A 20,157-nucleotide genomic window follows, 5' to 3' on the forward strand; every position below is an offset into this window, starting at 1 on the left:
GCCACTGCGTGAGCAGAAGGGGGCATCGGAAGGGCCAACAGGCGGACCACCGGGCCTGCGAGCCCGAGAGCCATCAGTGAGGCAGAGCGGGGATGCGGCCAGGGAACGGAGTGACAATGAGATGGAGAGAAATGAAGCGGGACGCGGTCCGGAGCCCTGGGTCAAGGGGCCGGCCCAGCAGCCCGGCCTGGGGTCGGGTGACAGCGCTGGCATTTCGAAGGGCATCCGGGGGCCAGCGCCTGCCTTGATGAGACCTCGGAGCTCGCTAGACTTTCCAAACCTAATTAGTGTTTAATGGTCTGGAGAGACGCCGCATCCACCGTCACCGGCCGTGCCACGCCGTCCGGCTTCAGGTTCTTAATTAACCTTTAAGGAGATGATCTGCTGGTGGCTGCCCCAGGAGGCCACATCCACCCCCGCTTGTGTGCGTGCGTGCCGGGCCGCAGGCTCTCTGGGCACACTGTCGCACGTGCGAGTCTGAGGGTGGCCCCCCCACCCCCCGTAAAGCAGGCTTTTGGATGCCCACAAAGATGCGGGGGGCTCCTCCTGCCCAGGACCGGGCGTGTTGAGGGGGGCCGTGCTAAGAACTGCACAGGATAAAGGCAAGAAAAGGTGGGGTGACCCAGACACCCGCCAGGGCTGTGAGCGGCACGTGCTGGCTGTGAGCCTGCCCTGAACGAGGCCTCCAGGAGCAGAGAGGAGCCCTGGAGCTTGTGGCTGGGGTGGGCAGCCACCCGACGGAGGAGGTGGGCTCCGGCCTGTGGGCGGGGAAAGTCGCTGCTCAGGGCTCAGACGTGACCTGCCACCTGCCAGGGCGGGATGTGGGACAGTCTGGCAGAGGGCTGGGACAGGGCTGGAGTCCACGCTGGGGGAGCAGAAAGTATTGGAGGGTGTGAGTCGGGCCCCCAGACAGTGGCAGGGACCTTCCGGGGAGCCCACAACTTAGGGGGTGTCAGGCTTTGGGCTGGCAGTTGGTCACACCAAGGAGGATGACCAGGAGGCATCCAGGAGGTGGCGGGGAAAGAGGGTAGAGGTGGTGACGGGGATTTGGAATCACCTTCGTGGGAGGGCAAGTTGAGGAGGACAACACAGGCACGGTCCCTCGGTTGGAGAAGGGGGAAACGGTAAGGGGCCAGCTGCACCTGCCAGAACCCCGGGTTCAGGGGACGAGGAGGACCCAGGCCTGCCTGCCCAGACTCGGAGCAGAAGGGGACAGGGAACTCGGAGGAGAAACACAGAGGGCACAGTGGAGGCCACCGGGGGGCCACCAGCACCCCACACCCAAACACCCACCCACACATACAGCATGCACATACACACCATTCATACACGTATACACACACAAACATACATGTGCGCCCACGCACACAGACACTCATGCCACCCACCCACATTTTTGCACACACACACACTCACACATAGACCCCTCACCATGCACTGCAGCCCACACACACACGTGCTCACACTCACACCCAAGCCCGACACACTTGCGGGCAGTGCCTGTGACCCAGAGACCCTGGCGTGTTCCGGGAGGAGGGCCGTGATCGATGCTTATTAATGAAGCTGCCCCGGAGATGGCTAATTGATGGCGGTGCGCGGCTGTTGTCTGGAATTTAACCCGATTCATCATTAGCCTGTTGGAAGCTGGAGAGCTGTGTTAATTAAGGCCAGGAAAAGAGACTTGGACGAGCTGGCGGTGCAGGCTGGTGTTAGAAAACGGAGAGCAAGGGGCAGAGGGAGGGAGGAAGGGAGAGAGAGGGAGTGATTAAATCTAGAGCCCAGAGACAAAACAAATTCCAAAAAGCAAATGTCGGTGCCGTTTCTAGGATGACTCAGGTTTGCGCTTGGCCGGCATCGTCAGGCTGTGGCGTGGGGATTAAGAGCAATTTCCTTTAGATTTGTCGTTTACTTGGTGTGCGCTTTGTTTTTCCTTTTAACACGCCTGGGGACTCTCTCCCCAGGCCTAGGACTGAGGGCCGCAAAGGAGACAGGGAAGAGCAGTCCGTGGGGGGAGCGTGGCTGGGGAAGCAGGACCCCCCTCCTGGCCCTGGAGGGGCTCAGCCTGGCGTCGGGGCCCAGGGTCCCGGGGGAGAGGGGGAGGGCTCCTCAGAGCACCTCACTCTGGGAGCCTGGGGAGGAGTACCAGGGAGATGGCCCGGATGACACAGACAAGGGTCTCTGTCCAACGTTCCCACCCAGCACCCAGACAGCCAGCTTTCAATCCCCAGAGCAGTGGCCCCACTGTGGGCGGGGAAGGGCCAGGCCCAGAGCCCCACATCTGATGCCCTAGACAGGCCTGAGCTCCCGGGGAGAAGGGCCCAGGAACCCAGCCGTGAAGGGAGGGCCGTGAGCACGTTCAGACGGAAGACACCGGAACCTTGGTGCTGCATGGCAGTCCAGCATCCACGGGCAGCCTCTAGAAGCCGGGCTTGACTCGCCCTTTAGGAGTGCGGGTACCAGAGCAGATGAGGGAAACTGAGGGCCAGGTGGGTTCCAGCTGGAGACACCTCCTTTCTGGTCACTATTGCTGACCAACGTGGATTTAGATGACCCCATGTAGTAGGAGCCCGTCCTGGAGCTGCAAGTGTGTTTTCTGAGCAAACACCCAAGAGCCACGGTCAAAGTGGAGGAAGGGACCTCCGCAGGACCAAGCGCAGGGCCACGTGGCTGGACTCTCAGGGCACCGGCTTCACTAGTGCACTGAGGGTAACAGGCTCAGCTCGCGGCCGGGTTCCGGAAGGGTGGACTCCCGTGCACTCTCAGCAGGATCCTTCTGGAGACTGGGCGGCAGCTCCTGCAGGGAAGGGGCATTCAGGTTTGCTGTCCCATCCCAAGGCACAGAGCAGGCCTGGCACGTGGAGTTGGTCAATGAGCATGGAAGGAAGGAATGATGAATGACAAGTTTGTGGCCCCTCGAAGCAGTGGGCTTCAGTGCTGGTTGACCAGGCTGGGGCAGGGTGGAGGAGAGGCTCTGGGGGGACACTGGGGGCCACAAGTCCCTGAGGTCGGGATGCCCCCTGCCTCTCTGGGGCGTGGCCTCCCACCCAGTTCCCCAGAGGCCGTCTGGTGTTCCTACTTCTGCAGAGTCCACGAGAGAGCCTGGGGGTTCAGTAGTGGAAAGGAAAAACATCACGTGTTAGGTATTCCATCAAAAATATGGAAATATTCACTAGAAGAGAGGAGGGGGGAGGAGAGGAAGGAGGAGGGGAGGGGCGGAGAGTGAGGGGGGCTGTCGCTGTGTACTGGACACTCAGCAGGGGCAGGCACTGTGCTCAGAGCTTGGCCTGAGCATCCCGCTGAATCCCTCCACAGCCCCACCAGGGGCTGCGCCTCCCGCAGGTGAAGCAGCCGCCCGCCTCTCACCGGCAAGTGGATGGCAGAGCCAGCTCCGGGATCCAGGCCTCGCAACGACATCAGCACTTGCTTCATGCAGAATTATCCGTTGGTGCTTTTTTAAAAACACTACACCTCCCACCCTGAAGAGGGTTAGCGACCCAGCCCGGCCATGCAGGCTAATTAGCTTGGTTTCCACGGCAGCAGATCTTAATTAAGACCACAAGGACCCTCCCACCCTGGCCAGTGCAGCCCTGGCGTGTTTGTGGGGCTTGAAGACAAAGAGCCACTGCCCTGGGCAGTGTGGCCTCAGGGGCCCTGACCGGGGGGAGGGTGGGCACATGTTCAGCTGTGCCAGGGTCACTGGAACACGGATTCCACCTTGGCGATGTCTTGCTGTGCGTTTGCCCACGGAGATGGCACCTGTCCCCCTGCAGCAGGGAGGGAGGGAGACAAGGGAAGCCCAAAGCCAGCCAGTTCCCTCCCTCCAGAAAGCCAGCAGTGGGCTTGGGGGCTGGGACTCTCAAGGGACCTCTGAGCAGTGCCCAGGGCACCTCTTTGGTTTGTGCCAACCCAGCCCCTGCCCTTTGGGCGAGGGGAAAGCATTCCAGAGGGGAAGCAGAGGTGGAGCCTCAGAGAGAGGCGGGGGAGAAGGGGGAGCACTGGACACCAGGAGCAGAGCAGCCTGTTGCATAGCAACTGCCGGCCTGCTCTGCGGGGCTGGACCAATGAGGATGTGGGCTGTAAAGGGGGCCACCTGCACTGAGGCCTCTGTGTCCCACTCCACACTCCCCAGACCCCTGGGGACAAGGCCAGGCTTGAGCCAGGGCAAGAGGTCATTCTGGAACCAAGAATTAAAGCCAATCTGGGGAAATTCTGATCAATTCATCAAGCACCTCCTCTGTACAAGCCTGGACTTCTCTCTTCCCACAGGTGGGGAGGGGACCAGGTACCAAGATGATGCTGGCCACTCGTGGTCTAAACATCCGCCTGGCATTGCTCAGGCACCTCTGACCTCCTGCACACGTGGCTGCTCCTCCCGATTTCCAAATGTGGCCCTAGTGGAATGTCATCCCTGCTGCAAACTAACAGGGGACCAAACCCCGCTGCCCACTCCACAAGCTCAGGTCCTACCTGCTTCTACCTGACCCTGTCCTCCTGCCCTCCAGCAACTTTCCTCACACTCTGGCACCCTGAGGACCCTTCCCTGGCCCATCCTCGGAGTGCCCATCCCCACCCCATCCCCACCCAGCCGCCCCGCAAGTTTGCCCACCTGGCTCATTGGGTTTCAGGAAGGCTGGAAGGACAGAAGCCCCGTCCTGTGTCAGCACACAGTCTGGAGCGTGGGAAGGACCCGCCAGGGCTCACTCGTGCCTCTGAGACCGAGTGAACAGCCCCAGCAGGGCACATGGCTCCAGCACGCACTCCTGACTTCTCACCTCCTGGCTCAAAGCCAACATGCCCAAGCCCGGGCTAGGTCACAGCCACGTCATTAAGACAGATGGGAACCTGGACTGGCTCTCAGCAGCCTTCCCTTCATCGCTCTGAGGGCTGTGTCTGACAGCAGCAGACCAAAATGAGCCCAGGGGCAATGACTCCCGAAAGTGACAAATGTACTTAGGTGGACCTAACCACGGAAGGCTTGCTGGAGGAGGAGGCAAAGGCTTGAGATCTCACTTTGTGGGCAAATATGAGACGAGGTGGGGGTAAAAGTGAAGAATGAGGGGGCCTTGCAGTCTGCAGGAGAGGGTGAGACATCTCTGTGGGTGACCCAAAGGCAACCTTGAGTACTTTGCCCCAGGGACGAGCGGGGCGGGGTTGTGGGGAGCAGCCAGCCCCACCCTGGGCAGCTCAGGCTGAAGGTCTGAATGAGAAGAGGGGTGAAGAGCTGACAGGGCCTACGTCCGGTGTGTGTCCTGACCCAACAAGCATCAGATGGCCTCCTCGGAGCGGGGAGTGGGAGCAGAAACCAGATTTATTAAAAAAAATCTTATCTGGAGGGTTTGCATTTCAATGGGCTCTGGATTTGCATATTTTAACAATAACCTCCGGTTCCTCTGTCTGGTCGGTGCTCGCTGGCTGTCTCTCTAAACGATGATCGCCTCCGCTTCAATAAACCCTTCCTAATCCGAAGGTGCAACACGCCACTTTGCTGGAGGAGGGAGGATTAAAGGGCCTTTCTCTTTGGGCTGAAACGCGGCTGTCCAGTGTGGTGACCCACTTTTGGCCTCTGGGCATTCCTGCCGCAAGGGCACTGCTGAGGCCCAGGGCACAAGGACGGTGATGAGGCACGAGGGAGAATCCGGTCATGCGTTTGGTCAGTATTTCCTGAACACCTACTGTGTGCCAGGGGCCATGCTGGGTGTGCATCAGGAACTCCTCATAGACGGGAGAGAAACGTTAGACAAATAAAGCCACAGATCTGGGACCACGGTGGTCCTGAACTGTGACAAGGTAATGAAGAAAAAGCGGGGAGTGTGAAGGGTCCCCTGATGTAGATTGCAAGGGCAAGAGGGGACACTGACAGCTGGGGAGTGACCAGGCGGAGAAAGGGGCAGGAGCCTGGGGATCTGCCCCCCACCCCCTAGGAGGGGTGCGGTGCCACCAACTGGCCTGGCCAGGGTGGGCCTCCGAATCTGCACCATGGTGTAGGGGTGTCTGGTTGTCACCGTGATAACCGCTGGGGGCGCCCTCGAGTCAGAACTTTGCCATGACAGCAGACGGGATTCCTCGAATCGCTAACCCCGCTCTGTGGAATGAACCGTATGCGATTTATTAAGGAGGTAATTAAAACATTAATATATTTACAACCAGCTACAAATAACGTGCGCGGCTTCTGCAGTTCCCCTGCGATCCCTCCTCACGGGGGGCTGCGAGAGCCCTCAGGCAAGCGCTCATCCTTTCCTCCAACAGTTACTCGGAGCCTACTAAGCGCTGGCCCTGGAATTCAACAGGGCACACGACACAGACCCTGCCCTCCTGGGGCTTTGAACAAATAATTTCATCATTAATTAATTTGTTAATTACCATTTGCTGAGTGCCAGTGAAGGCACAGTTCAGGCAGAGGACAGAGTCTCTGCAGAGCGAGCAGCCCACCTTTGGCCCCCAGGACTCATTCCTGAGTTCTCTTCTCTGCCCATATTGAGGTCGTTGCACCCTCGTCACCAGCCTTTTATACCCCGGGCTGAAAATTCTGTCTGTCCTCTCTCCAAGTTGCCCAGAGTTCATCCCGGAACTTTCTGTAGCTGGCACTGGCGCACAGACTTGGGCCGTGCTGAAAATGCTGGATGCTGAGTGTTGGAGGATGGAGATGGGGACCCAGCAAGACATCCCCAGGGAGCTTCATGGGCCATGCAACCCGTGCGGTCACACAGGGCGCCCGATGCAGAGGGGTCTGGGTCCCACACATAGTGTGGTGCTCTGCAGTTGCCGTCTTGAAAGTCTTATCATTTTATCTTTGAACTTGTGTTTTATAAGTGAAGTTTGAGGGATGAAGGAGCATGTGTCAGGAGCTTGGAGTCTCTGCTCATGTAAAGTTCTGCCTTCCTCCTCCCGCCCGATCCACGCGCATCCAGGGCCCCACCTGCAGTCACGGTTGTCCTCTGTACCAGCCAGCAGTGGCCTGGGCAGTGCTGTGGCATGTCTGCCCAGCCAACAGAGGCCATGTCTCAGCAGGGATGAGCCTCTTGCCCTGTCCACATCCCTGGCACAGAGTGTACAACACCCTTGAAGGTTGCCTGTCCACGTGGGTTAGGGCAGGGGGCCCATGGGAAGAGGCGATGTCTGGCTGGACTTCCAGGGCCTACCTTCGGCTGAGGCATGACACATCATTCCGTGCATGGCCAGTGGGAAGGAGAACCCAGCCGTCCTCAGGCCCAAGCTTCACCCCAGGTTGCATGTGGGCTCCAGGGACCTATGAGGGTCCCCATGACTGAGGGAGCCATCCCTTGGGACCTGCTCCCTGCCTGGGGGACTCTCTCTTCCAGCCTTCCTGAGTCTGGCTCGCATTTCCAGCTCAAGGCACCCTCCAGGCACAAGCCACGAAACCGTGTGATTTTGGTGATTCTGCAGAGGAGGCAAACACTCTGATATTTGCATTTAATACTGGCATTGCACAAAATAAAGATGAACTGTAACATCCATGCTAATAATTTAAAATTTATATTTTTCTTTATTTAAAATGACATCAAATAGTGAATAAAAAATGCCATGACAAGCTGAGAGACCATGGAAGAAAGAAGCTTTATATTTTAGGGTTTGTTTTTTTTTTTTTTTTTCTGCTCTTGAAACAAGGGGCCCTGCAAATCACGTCGTCGGTCTTCCTGGCGCAGTGATACTGCCGGGTTGGAGCACAGACGGCCCAGGGGGCCGCAGCAGGCAGGGTCTCTCTTTCACCGCTTCCACAACCATCTCGTGTGCTGGGGCCGGGGGCGGTGGAGGGCAGAGAGCATAGAAGCTGATTCTCCGGGAGGATAAGATCTGGAGTTGCCTGAAAACCACAGGCATCGGGGAGGAGGGGCTGAGCCCACGCGAGCGCATGGACCAGGGGTGGCAGGGAGCGGGGAGCTGCCCTCTCAGTGAAGGCAGCAGATTTGGGCAGGGTGAGAAGCTGCGTCTCCACGCGTACTCCATGGCTTGGGGAGAGGGGGTCCCCTCTGGTGAGCAGGTAGCTAGTTACGGCCAGGTGCTCACACATCCCAAAAGGGGCCAGAAAGGACCCTCACTCGAAAGCTTGGACACCCACTCTGGAATGACAACTGGGGGCGTGGCAGCCATCTGTAGAGCACTCTGGCCATCCTCGTGGGCCACCACCATAACCTGTGGCTGCCATCCCACCTGTCCTGCCCGCCCCCAGCATCCGTCCAGGCCTTCCTGAGGCATCTGTGGTCACGGACTGGAAAACCAGTGGAGGCTGATCTTTCTGAGCACCTGCTAGGCAGCAGGCCCTGCCCTCGTACACTTGCTCCACCGTCTCCTTTACTCCTAATCCCCACTCCCCCGGCCAAAGTGAATTCTTTTAAGATGTCTGAGATGTCACATGGCACTCATCAAGCCCCCCAGCACCCCCTCGCACACACACACAGGGAAGCCCAGTCTTGAGGTTGGCTCTGGGGGTCCCTGAGTAGGAGACTTGCTCTTGCTTGAGGAGCAAGTCTTTCTATCTCTGTCTCTCTTTCTCTCTATATATCTCTCTGCCTCTGGCACACACATGTGCACACACATGAGAGACAGTGCACTCAGTAGGACGGGCTCGTGTGTGGTAATCAGGGAAGCCTTGCTGGAGGAGGTGGGTTCCACACCTCGGCCTTGGAGGAAGAGTGGGGTTTGCATGCAGTGAGGAGTGACCCGGAGGCTTTCCAGGTGGGAGAAAGTTAACCCCATTATTTCTGGGATAGCACTGGGCAGGCCATGCTGGGGACCCTGCGTGAGGCAGAAGGTGCCGACAGGGACACAAGCCAGCCCCCAGGAGGGGCCTGTGATTCTGTGAGCAGTGAGGGACATCCCTGGGGCCTCCTCCAGCATTGTCTCCAGGCAGTGAGGGACAACGGAGGCCCAGCCCCACCTCAGATCTCCACACCAGCCTTCAGGAAGGGGGTTGCAGCAGAGGAGGAAGCCAGGAGAGGACAGTCCCTTCCGTTGGTGTCGGAACACAGTTGGGTCCACGGGGCCCCTGCACAGGCCTGCCCTGCTCTGATGGGGCGCTCATCCCAGCCTCAGGGAGCCCCTAGTAAGGTGGGGAGAGGAGGCACAGACAGACAGGAAGGTGATGCACACCGACCGGCCCAGTGAGCGCAGCCCAGGTTGGACCAGGGGGACCAGGAAGGGGGCAGCTGGGACCAGTGGGGTTAACCGGGGCCATCTTCCTGCACGAGTGAGGGGCCCTGCACCCTGGTCCTGGGTGTGAGGGGGTCAGCAGGGACCTGTGGGGTAGACTTGGCGGCATAAGGTAGGGAGGAGGGAGTCAGGGAAGAGCCAGCCTGGACTGGCTGTCAGTCTGTCTGTCTGCCCACCAGCTCCAAGCCCTTCCTTCCGCAGGGAGCCAAGCTGGACAGGTGAAGCCTTTCGACCAGCTCAATCATCGTATTTATTCTAATTGTATCGTAATCGTCCCCAAGGAGCCTGGTTCAAATGAGCTTGACATTATTAAAATTTTAATGCCCAGTTTTCATAGCTGAATGAATATTTAAAGGGTATGTCCCAGCTTAAGTTATGATGATGAAGAAATTAATGGAATGTCTTGTTTAATGCATGGATATGTGTTGATGCAAAAATGGCAGCGGGCTGGGGGGCGGGGAGGGCAGCACAGCCCGAACGGGAGGGGCCGGGAAGGAGCCGCCGCCCGCCCACCCTCCACTGAGTGAGGGGCAGAGACAGCAGCTGTGGGCCGGGGCCACTTGCTCGCCTGAGGGGGCCCCAGCTGGAAGCAGAAACACAGTCCACAGGGTTAGTGACAGCCCAGAGGACTGACCCCAGGAGTCCGACCCAGGGAAGGCAGCCCTGGCTACCAACCCCCACCAGGCACCTGGACTGAAGGCCACAGGGTCTCCACGGGGACTTGGATGACATCTCAGAAGGAGAAGCAGCCAGGGCAGCTCCTGCACCCAGGCCAGGTTGCCACCAGCCATGGGCCCCAGTCCCTCCTGGGGGACTGGTACACTGGCTGAGGGAAGCGCTGGACAGAGGGGCAGGGACAGGGAAAGAAAAGGCCCTGAGGGGCCCTGGCCAGGACCCAGGGAGCAAAAGTCACAGAAGGGCAGGGAGAAGGCACCTGCCCCTCTGGCCTTCCCCCCTCTCTCCTGGGTCCGCCCTCGCCTCCACTCCTTCCCCAGAGCCCTCTGCTGTCGCTGTATCCCCCTCTGCTCCCCCAAGCACTGCCTTGTCCTCTCTCCCATCTCTGTGTCCTGGCCTGGCCTCCCCGCCCAGACAGACTTGCTCCGTCCCCTCCACGGTCCCCAGAGCAGAAGCAGGGTTTGGCAAGGCCGGGCCTGGGGCAGGGGGGGCGGTAGTCTCCCTTCAGGCGGGAGCCAGCTGCACGGGGCCTGCTATAGTTGAGAAATCTTCCTGACCGAGCCTGACACTTTATTTCTGCTGAGAATTAAGAAAGCGCAGGGCTGTATTTTATCTCCGCATCTAGCCCAGCGCCTCTCTGACAGGCCCCGCGAAGGCCGTCTGGACGCTGACCACCCTCAGATTATAACAGGACATGAAAAATGACCCCAGGAGCCACAGCTGCGTGGGAGCCGACTTGGGTCTGCTCCGCCAGAGTGTCTGGAGCGCCCCCCCGGGGGGCCCAGCTGTGGCTGGGGGCCGGCGGCGGAGGTCCCAGATCCCACCGCCAGGAGGCAGGAGGTCGCAGTGCAAGTGGAGAGAAGCGGAGGGGCCCGTGCGCGAGCGAGCCCAGCACCAAGCCGGGGAGGTCGGGGCCCTGTCCAGGGCTGGCGTGGTCAGGGAGCACAGGGTAGAGCATTGCAGGCACCCAGGTACCAAGGCCAGGGGCCAGGGGGCTGGCTGCCTGAGGGTGGCGTGCCCCTAGGGTGGAAGGCTCCATGCACAGGGAGACTCCATTGGCCTCATTTAAACTGCCATGGAAAAGGGGACCTGTCACACCAGAAACAGCTCTACACCAGCCCTGCCAACCGCAGGACTCACCCCAGCTGCTCTCGGGCCCCACTAGAGAGGCCCGGCCACGGAACCCAGAAACGAGATGCCAGGAAGGAGGGCAGGAGTCTCCTCTCAGCAGTCCCGGCCTTTCCCCTATGGGATGAGGCCCTAAGGATGAGGGTCTGCCCTGGGGCGTGGTCTGGCCCCAGGTGTGGGGCCTTCCTCCCCCCCTCCCTCCCTTCCGTGTCTCCACACACGTTCCCGCAGGTGGGTCTGGCTCCCGCCCCTCTGCTGCTCCTTCTCTGCCGGACCCTCCTCCCATCCCTGCTGGGGAAGACTAAACCCCCCGCCTGCCCCTGCCCCCCTCCCCTCCTCACCGCCTGCTTTGAACCTTGCTGGACACACCCAAGCCCACCCTGCCTGATTCCCAGGTCCTCCCGAATGCACAGGCAGGTGTCAGGAACCCTGGGTTCATCTTGATGTCACCATTTACCTCCGGATGACCTCAGGCTACTTTCTTAACCTCTCTGAACTCCATTTCCTTGACTGAAGTTGATCTATTTGAATATATCATGAGAGAAGTTATGATAATCTAGCAATGTAATAACATAGCAGCCATTCGTGCTCCTGAGAGTGTTGCTATCCTTTGAGAGGCCTGGGCAGCCTGAACCCCCCACAGCAAGCCACCCCCCGCCTTGGGTGTACTTCTCTATGGAAAAGCGGTGCCCTTCCCATTGGGGTACACTAGCCAGGCTCATTAGTTGGCTAGGGCTGCCATAGCAAATGCCACAGACTGGGTGGCTTAAAAGACCAGAATGTATTTCTCACTGTTCTGGAGGCTGGAAGTTCAAGATCGAGGCATGGGCAGTGTTGTTTTCTGTTGAGGGTTCTCTTCACGGCTTGAAGATGGCCCCTGTCTCGCTGTGTCCTCACGTGTCTTTTCTCTGTGTGCACATGCCTGGGGACCCTTCCTCTTCTCATAAGGACAGCAGTCTTGTGGGGTTAGGGTCCCACCCTTATAACCTCATTTAAGTACCTCCTTAAAGGCCCTATTTGCAAATATAGTTTCATGGCGAGGGTAGGGCTTCACCATGTGAGTTTTGGAGACACACACTTCAGTCCACTACAGGGGCCGTGTGGACTGGCCTCAGAGAATGAGCAGAGTGTCAAGAGAAGGCTGGGGTTGGGGGGGGGGGTGGGCAGGGGAGCTTGCGGGCCAGGGGAAGGTGCGGGGATGTGGGGTGGGAGTGGTGCCAGAGGTGCTGGGGCCAGACTTGGGGGGTCGTGCAGAAGAGGTGGAACTCCCTGTGATGGCCCAAACAACCTGGTCCCAAACTCCCTTACCAGATGGACATCTTCACCTACTTCCTCCCCGAACAGCCAGGGTCACACGAGATAATGTGTGCAGAGCCCGACGGCCACTGCAGTGGTAGCTCTGTGCCTGCCCACCCTCTGCATCCCAGCTCTGCCGCTCCTCCGAGCTCACATTTTCCCATCGAAAAGATGGAGATAATACTCCCTACTTCAGAGGATTGTAAAATTACATAAGCAAGAAAGCTGTAGAAACCTGTCCAAGAGAATACCACCCTTGGACCTTCCTGGGGAAGGAGAATATTGTGGGTTTGGGGGACGCCAGGAGGACGGGACCTTCCAGGAGGACAGGGCAGCCCGGAAAGGGTGGGATGCTGGGTCCCAAAGCGCTGGGGCTCCTGGATCCCTCTGGAATAGCGGATGCCTCGTGGCAAGCCGGGAACGTCACTGGGCGCCTCCTCCTCCTCCTCCTGCGACTAGAGTTTGCCAGAGCTCACATACAAAGCACATTTCTCTTCCTCCATCCATCAGGGTGTCAGGTGGGGGCCTGGGGGCGAGCGATGGCACCCTGCCCCTCGGTGTCCTGTCTGCGCCTCCTTCCTGTCTGCCGCGTCGTCCTGCCTCCCGTCTCTGTCCTTCCTTGCCCTGCCCTTCCTCTGCCTCGTCTTCGCCCTGCTGAGTCACGGGCACCCACACTCCCCCACCCAGTTGTCTTGACGCAGCCAAGCTCACTTCGAATCCTAGACCGGAAAGCAGGAGGAAGCGTGTGACCGGCTGGCCAGCCCCTGCACGGGAGGGAATTGGCAAGGAGAAGCCTCCAGGCGCAGGACAGAAGCGTAGCAATGGCTCAGGCAGACCCGGGTCCCAGCCTCCTCCTGCCACGGTTGGCCGTGGAAAGCGCACGGGGTTCTCCTTGCCTCGGCCTCTGTCTTACAATGGGGGTGTCAGTACCGGCCCACCTGCCTCTCAGGGCCTGAGCTCCCGGAGGAAAGGCAAGCGCAGTAAGGGACCAGGGCGGTGCGTGCCAGGCAGAAGCGCTGGCAGAGACACACAGTTCGTTTGCATTCGCGCGATCCCTATCAGTTTTATTGTTTAAAATACGGTGGGACCTCAGGGCTGGAGAACCCGCCTGGCACCTCTGGGCGAGGGCTGGAGCCGGACCGCCGAGCCCAGATGCTCGGAGTGCAGAGACCCCTAGTGGCCTGAACGGGCCATTGACACGGATCCCGAGAGACGCCCTGCCCTGGTGTCCTCCTGGTGCGCAGACACCACAGGAGCAGCTGTGCCCACTCCACGCACACCCTGAGGGGACAGCCCTGGCTGCACTCGAGAGTCCCAGCCCTGAGCTCTGCTCCAGCTGAGGAGCTGGGTGGCCCGAGCCTCAGCCACCGCTGACCCACAGGCCATGTCTGCTTGACGGCACACAGTGGGGTGACGCTCGACGCCATGCCCTGGCCTTCAGGGGTCTGTCTGCAGCCAAAGACCAGATGTCTTGCGTGAACTAGGGCTGAATCAAATGTGCGCGTTGGGGACACTAGGCCTCTTGGGCCACAGAGGGGCAGGACAGGAGTTTCTGTGAACCTCGGATTCTGATACCACAAGCTAGCGAGAGCTGCTCAAAGTGGGCGGAGGAGGCACCTCAGGGTCTCCAATTCAGAGGCAGCCCCTGAAAGGACAGGGCGGTGAGTGGAGGGGGCCTGGCGGGGCTCTGCGTGTGCAGACGTGTGCAGACGTGTGCAGACGTGTGCGCGGGTATCTGCGTGTGTGTATGGCGAGTGGGCATGGCCTGGTGCACAGTGCCCCTGAGTGCAGGGTCTGCCGCTTCCCCCAGGCCTGTTCTAATGCTGTCGCCTCTGCTCTGTTGCAGATGAACCGGCCGATCCAGGTGAAGCCTGCGGACAGCGAGAGCCGAGGAGGTAGTAGCTGCCTGCGCCAGCCCCCTTCACGTGAGGGCCCACTTGTCTCTGCCCCCACTTCCCCTTCCCTCCTGTTCCCCACGCAGTGATGCAGCGACTCCCTGCCTCCTCCTCCTGCCCCCCTGGGGACCGACCTCGTGGCTGGGGTTGGGAACAGGGCTCTGGGTGACTGGTGTGCAGAGAATGGAGGGACGTTTGTGGTTGGGGTCTGCCAGATGGCGGGTCTGTGCCTTTCCGAGCAAACACACAGCATGTCCTCGGGCATTCTTCTGCCCTCCTTAGGACACCCAAAAGCGTGTGCCTACCTCCGTGTTGCCACGGAAAACCCCACTGCATCGGGACTTGCGCAGTTGAAGGGGAGGTAGGAAATGGCTGCAGCCGTGCCCTAGGAGGATTCAGGCCACGGGGGGCAAATCTGAGAGGGGCTACCCATGGGGACGTGGGGCACACAAGGCCAGCACTGAGGTAGAGATCCTGGAGCTAGATATAAGCAGGTAGGGAGATGTCCGGAAGGGGTCAGAGGAGAAGGACACAGCCTCACCCCCAAATGCTCACCCCAGAGCCTGGAGCCCGCAGGAGCCTGGCATGAGGTGGCCGAGGGCACTGGGGAGAGCCTGGTTAAGGAGCTGCCTCACCTTGAAGCCCAGCCTGAGAAGGGCAAGGCAGGTGGCCGGCCAGGGGCAGCTCTGCCCTCAGGTGACAGTCACCCTCCCAGTGCAGTGTGCCTTGGTGGCTGTACTGCCCACTCCTACCTCAGCCCCAGGGTAACCCCAGCCCACCCTGGGCATAGCCTTGTCCTTGTGTCCTCTAGTGGGGATCCAAACACGCTGCAATGTTAAAAGAAAGTAAAGGGAGAAGAGATGGCAAAGAAAGCACTTCTAGCATCAAAGGTCAGGCCTCCACCACCCAGGCACTGCCTCCTGCAGTGAACAGAGACCTGTGATACGGCCCCACCTGCCTACGGGAGAGAGTCCCGCTGGGTGAAAACAATTCGCAGCCCCTGCTAGCAGCCCCCTTCCTGGCCCCTCCTCGGGGAGGAGGGCATTGTCCTTCCTGAGCACCTAGGCACCTCCCACTGGCCCTCGTCCCCACTGGGCCCTGCCCACGCTCTGCCTGAGCTGTACTCTCAGCCTCTGTGCCAGGCAGGAGGTCAAACTGAGGCCCTGAACAGGTCAAGGACCCCTGAGGGGAGGCTCTGTCCTCTCCGCAGTGAGGAGCCCACCCTAAGTACACACGGAGACTGGGCCAGGCCGTGAGCAGAGCAGCCACACATAAGAAGGGCACCCCTGGGGGACAGAGGGGAAGGTGGCTCCCTGCCTCCAGCCTCCTCCCACCCTCCCTCCCCCAGAGCCAGGAACTGCCTGGGGCGGGTTTAGAAAAATCCTGGAGGCCACTGAGAGGAGTGTAAGGCATTGGGGACTTTCCTGCCCCGAGAAGGTGACATTGGGCACAGCCTCCAAGGTGCTCCCCCCGCCTACCCTCCCCCAAGGCAGTGCTGGCGGGTCTAGCGTGAAAGGCCAGGTAGCAGAATGGGACAACCTGCCACAGCTGTCCTTGGCCTCCTGGCCGGGAGCTGCCCCCGCCCCGGCTCTGGCACAGGTGCCCCTGTCCACCACCCTGCCCAGGCTCAGGGGCCCTGTGCCCTGTGCTTCTCTAGCCCTTTAGCTCAGCCAGGACTGAGGACTTTCTCTCTCTCGCCTTCCTTCCCCCAAAAAAGTTTACCAGGAAATTAAGGACAAAAAGTAAAATAGGCAAAAGCTACTTGCAAATTCGGGAAGCCAAGTGTCCTGGAGAGAACCTCAGTGTGGCCGCAGGTGGCTTGCCTGCCCCTGAGACCTGCCCCCCGCCCCAGTCAGGCTGCTGCCCCGGGCACCAAGTCACTGGGGCTCAGCCCCCCACCCTCCAGGGCTTGGTCCTGAGGACCCCGGTAGTCGAGGTCCAGCTGGTTGAGGAGTAAAGACGGTTTAGGCGTGAGGGGCCCCAGTGAGCAGAGCCCGCCTGGCTCGTGTCACCTCCTCCTGCCCCTTCCCTGGCAGTGAGACAAGTGCTGTCCTCACTCGGCCACTCCGGAGCTCACGAGGCCCACACAGAGCGAGGGGCCTCTCCAGAAGACTGTCTCCAGGAGGCAGGCCCAGGGGCCAGGGCCCAGGTCACCCAGGCATGCAGTGACTCACCTGCAGCTCCCTTTTCAGGTAGCACGGCCAGGAGGCCGCGGCAGAGGAAACTGTCCCGGATAGGCAGGTAGCTCAGGGTAGGTGCCACCAGCGGTCCCAGAGAGGGGATCCCTTAGGCCGGGGCAGCCAGAGGCCTCAGAGGAGGTGGCACTTGAGGAGGTGGCACTTCCGGCCTTGAAAGAGGCAGATTGCACAACTGGAGAAGAAGTAGGGGTGGCACGAACAAGGTTCCACCGAGCCAGGCCCCTGCGGGGGCAGGAGGTGCCCTGAGTCCAGCCAGCTTTCTGCAGACCAGAGTGGGCGCCGGACATGCCCTCTGCCCAGCGGGGCCCCGCCCAGCTCCGACACCAACCTTTTCTCCCTTAACTCACCCGGGAGGCGAGCGCTCCCTGACTCCAAGTTGCTAACCTCATCTCCTTTGTCCTATATATCTCCTGCGGCTGACACTTGCCCCAAACCAGATTAATCAGCTCTTTTATCCTTCCCGCAGTAGAAGGGGGGCAGAGAGCCAGCCCTAAACATCTATCTATTAATTGCATATTCAATATTAAACAGCGAGATGGTCCTGAGTCAGCACCAACACCAAGCTATTTTTTTTTTAAAAAAAAGAAAGTTAGTTTAAAATAATTTAATAGCTATTAAATACTCCTTCTAGGGGGTAGGGGGTGAGGTGAGCATTAAAAATGATGAAAGAAATGGGGGAGAGGAGAAAGGACCCAGGAGAAGGGAGAAGGGATGACGAGGGACGTGGAGGGGTGTGGTGGGGAGTGGGTGGGAGGAGGGAAGCAGAGAGGTGGAGAGGGAAGGGGCACAGCTGAAGGAGGAGAGAGGTGGGAGGAGGGAAGGTGGGCCCAGCCCTGGCCCAGGCTAGGAGTCCCAGAGACCCTGAGGACATGGACATCTGTGGCCCTAGGGTCCCTAGCTGCCCTCAGGGTGCAGGTGAATGCCCATGACAGCTCAGAGACATGTCTTTTCTGCATAGGATTTGGGGACCTGCGGGGGCCTTGGGCCAGGGGTGCAGGAGGAAGGCCTCTCCCTGCCTCGCCCACCACAGAGGGCGCTGCAGCCCACTGCACAGCCCATGCTTCTAGAGGCATCCCCTGGTCACATCGGCCCACATGCAGGAGGTGGGGATGGGGCAAGGCTGTGCCTCAGAAAGAGTACAGGATGGCAGCTCTTGTTCTGGTCCAGGTTCTAGTCCTATCTCCGGCCAGAGTGAGCTCCGGCCCAGGCACAGCCCCTTCTCCAGGCCGCCCCCTCCTCACCTGCGGGGGGAGAGGGGTCATTATCCAGTGAGGCTGCTGTTTAAAAAGTGCTGACTGAGGGCTGGGGATTTTATACTAATATGTTTAATCCATATTTGCAACAACCCTGAGGACTTACAGGTACAAACCAAGGCACAGAGAGGCTAGGTAATTTGTTCCAGGACACACAGCCAGAAAGTAGCAAAGCCAGAATTCTAACTCCTGCCTGTCGGCCACCAAAACCTGAGCTATGTGCACTCCTCTGACTCCCAGGTGGCTTTCAGACTCTGGGTGGCTCAGGAGCAGTGGGAAGGCACCAATGAGCATTTGTAACACCTCTGGGCCATTCTCAAGGTGGCCGAAGGGGGAGGAGAAAGGTCCCAGGTGAGGAAGGAGGGCCAGGCTGCTCTCAGACCTACTTGAGCCATGAAGGACCAGGGCAGGAGTGAGTCAGAGAAGAGAGAGCTCACCGTGGCCTGGAGCAAGCAGAGAGGGCTTCCTGGAGGAGGTAGGAATTAGACTAACAGAAGACAGTGAGGGCACAATGTGAAAATGGGGCCTTGAACACAAGGCCAAGAGGGTGGGTTTGTCTCTGTCAGAAGCAGGAGCCACTGATCTTGGTGGGGGGTCACAGACAGAAAGAGGACATGGCAGCTGTAATGTCCCCGGGCAGGAAGAGAGGAAAGGGCCCTGCTACCACCACTAGGAGCCAGGGCTCCAGTTAGGCAGGGAAAGAAAGCCAAGAGAGAGAGCCCCCCACACTAGGAGCCATTCCTGTGTTTGGGGGACCCAGTTAACCCCACAGAGCACCCTGGAACAAGTTGTGTTTAAACTCAGATTCACCCCCAAAATGAGCAAACCAGCTCATTAACCCAGAGAGTGAGGCAGGCTGGGGATGGAGAAGAACCAGGTGCAGGGCACGTCCCTCCCCACCTGCCCTGTCCATGGCAGGTGGCCATCTAAGAGGTGGTGCAACCTCCCTAGGGCAGGTACTACAGTGTCCTGTGCCTCCGGCTGGCAGATACCCGCCACCCCAAGAGCTGGTTCATGCTCAGCTTCCGGTTGGAGTCTCCACAGGTGCCCAGAGTGAGCTGCCCTGCAGCCCTGACCCTCCCCTCCTCCCAGGTCTCAGACGGGGGAGCGCTAAGGCCAGAAGAGAGGACAGTCCCCACCGAGCTCCTGCAGCCAGGTTGTGGGGCTCCTTCACGGGGTCAGAGGTGGAGAGGACGAGGCTCTGACGGCTTGGCCTCAGGCAGTCAACTTGCTCAGGAAGCCCCTAGGCTGAACTGGGGTGTGTGCCCAGCCCCCTCGATGGGCCCAAGAGGGCCAGCGGCCAGGCAGGGGTCCTTGAGGAAGGGACGAGCGGTGGAGACTGGGCCAGGTCTAGCGGACTCCAGGTGCGTGCTTTCTCCCCAGCCAGCCTCAGAAGCCACCCCAACCTCCTAGCAGTAACCATCACACTGAGGGTTAGCCAAGCGGGTGTCATCCGCGCCGTGTCTGGAGGAGCCCAGGGTGCTGTCACGCACCTTCCTCCCAGCGTGCTGTACACACACACACACACACACACACACACACTGACAAAGGCACCGCAGACGCGTGCTCCCAGGGAGGTGGGAAGTAAACGCCCTCCCCGGGGACACAGTGGCTGCGGGCAGGGCACAGACTGGGGCCAGCAGGTTTTGTCTCATCAACAGGAAATGACAGAAAAAGCAGCAGGATGGCTGGCTAGGGAGCGAGGGACGAGTTGGAGAAGCTAGGATCAAGATGGCTGAGCTGGAGAGTCCCGGGAAGAGGGGACCCCTGGGGGCACCCACAGGCCTCTGCTCATCCTGCCTCTTTGCCCCGCCTCGTTTCTGGGCCTGTCTGTGTCTCTGTCTGTCCTGTGAGTCCCTTTTGTCTCTTTCTACCTGTCGGCCACATGAGAAGCAAGTGGAGGCTGGGCCCAACAGGGCCTCGGGGAACAGGCCCAGTTCTTGGCAGCTCTGTCCCCAAAGGCACAGGCTCGGGAGGGGGCAGGTCTGGCATCGGGATCACGTCCAGAGAGACCACAGCAAGGTTGGAAACAGCCTCCTGCCACCATGGCCCTCTCCCCAGGCCCTGGAACTGGATGCCACACTTGCTCACAGACACACGCAGGTGGCCATCTCTGTAGCAGAGTCAGGCCCAGCTACATAGATAGAGAAGCTGCCAAGTGAAGTCAGCAACTAACAGCAGACCTTTGGCTGTGATGGGTGACGCCGAAGCTGCAGGACAGGTCCCGGCCAAGGAGCTTCCAAGTCCCTCCGTGGCCAGTGGGGTGTGTTTTCCTGAGGAGCCCTTTGTCAGGCCCAGGGGAGAGCAGCGAAGTGGGCAGCGGAGATCTGCCGCTGAGAGAACCAGGGGGACTCAGGTGGCCGAGGGCAGGCTGAGCTTGCCGTGATGAGCTCCTGCCGTTCCCCACTGGCTGCAGGGGACCCTGGGGGGCTGCCCTGAGCGCCAGCCGTGAAGGAGGCCCTGGGGGGAGTCACAATGACTGACTGTCTGCAGACCCCTGGGAAGCTTCTGTGGGTGAAGGGACCCCTGTCGTGTCCCCCCACC

The 20,157-nt window shown here is 59.8% G+C and overlaps 1 protein-coding gene across 50 annotated transcripts in view; it reads left to right on the forward strand.

Moving 5' to 3' along the window:
• Nucleotides 1-20,157, forward strand: part of CELF4 (CUGBP Elav-like family member 4) — a 298,106-nt gene that overhangs the window by 215,046 nt on the left and 62,903 nt on the right. For 28 of the 50 annotated variants that reach the window (XR_011233582.1, XR_011233583.1, XR_011233584.1 and 25 more), the window contains exon 3: nucleotides 14,114-14,162. Coding sequence is in view for 44 of the 50 variants with exons in the window: in XM_069468058.1 (XP_069324159.1) it covers nucleotides 14,114-14,162 (49 nt within the window). In the remaining 6 variants the exon portion in view is untranslated. Of the gene's footprint in view, nucleotides 1-14,113; nucleotides 14,193-20,157 lie in introns of all 50 variants that reach the window. The other 22 variants (XR_011233579.1, XR_011233581.1, XR_011233580.1 and 19 more) reach the window with 2 other exon arrangements.

This window comes from Eulemur rufifrons, chromosome 5, assembly GCF_041146395.1.
Source record: "Eulemur rufifrons isolate Redbay chromosome 5, OSU_ERuf_1, whole genome shotgun sequence".
NCBI lineage: Eukaryota > Metazoa > Chordata > Mammalia > Primates > Lemuridae > Eulemur > Eulemur rufifrons.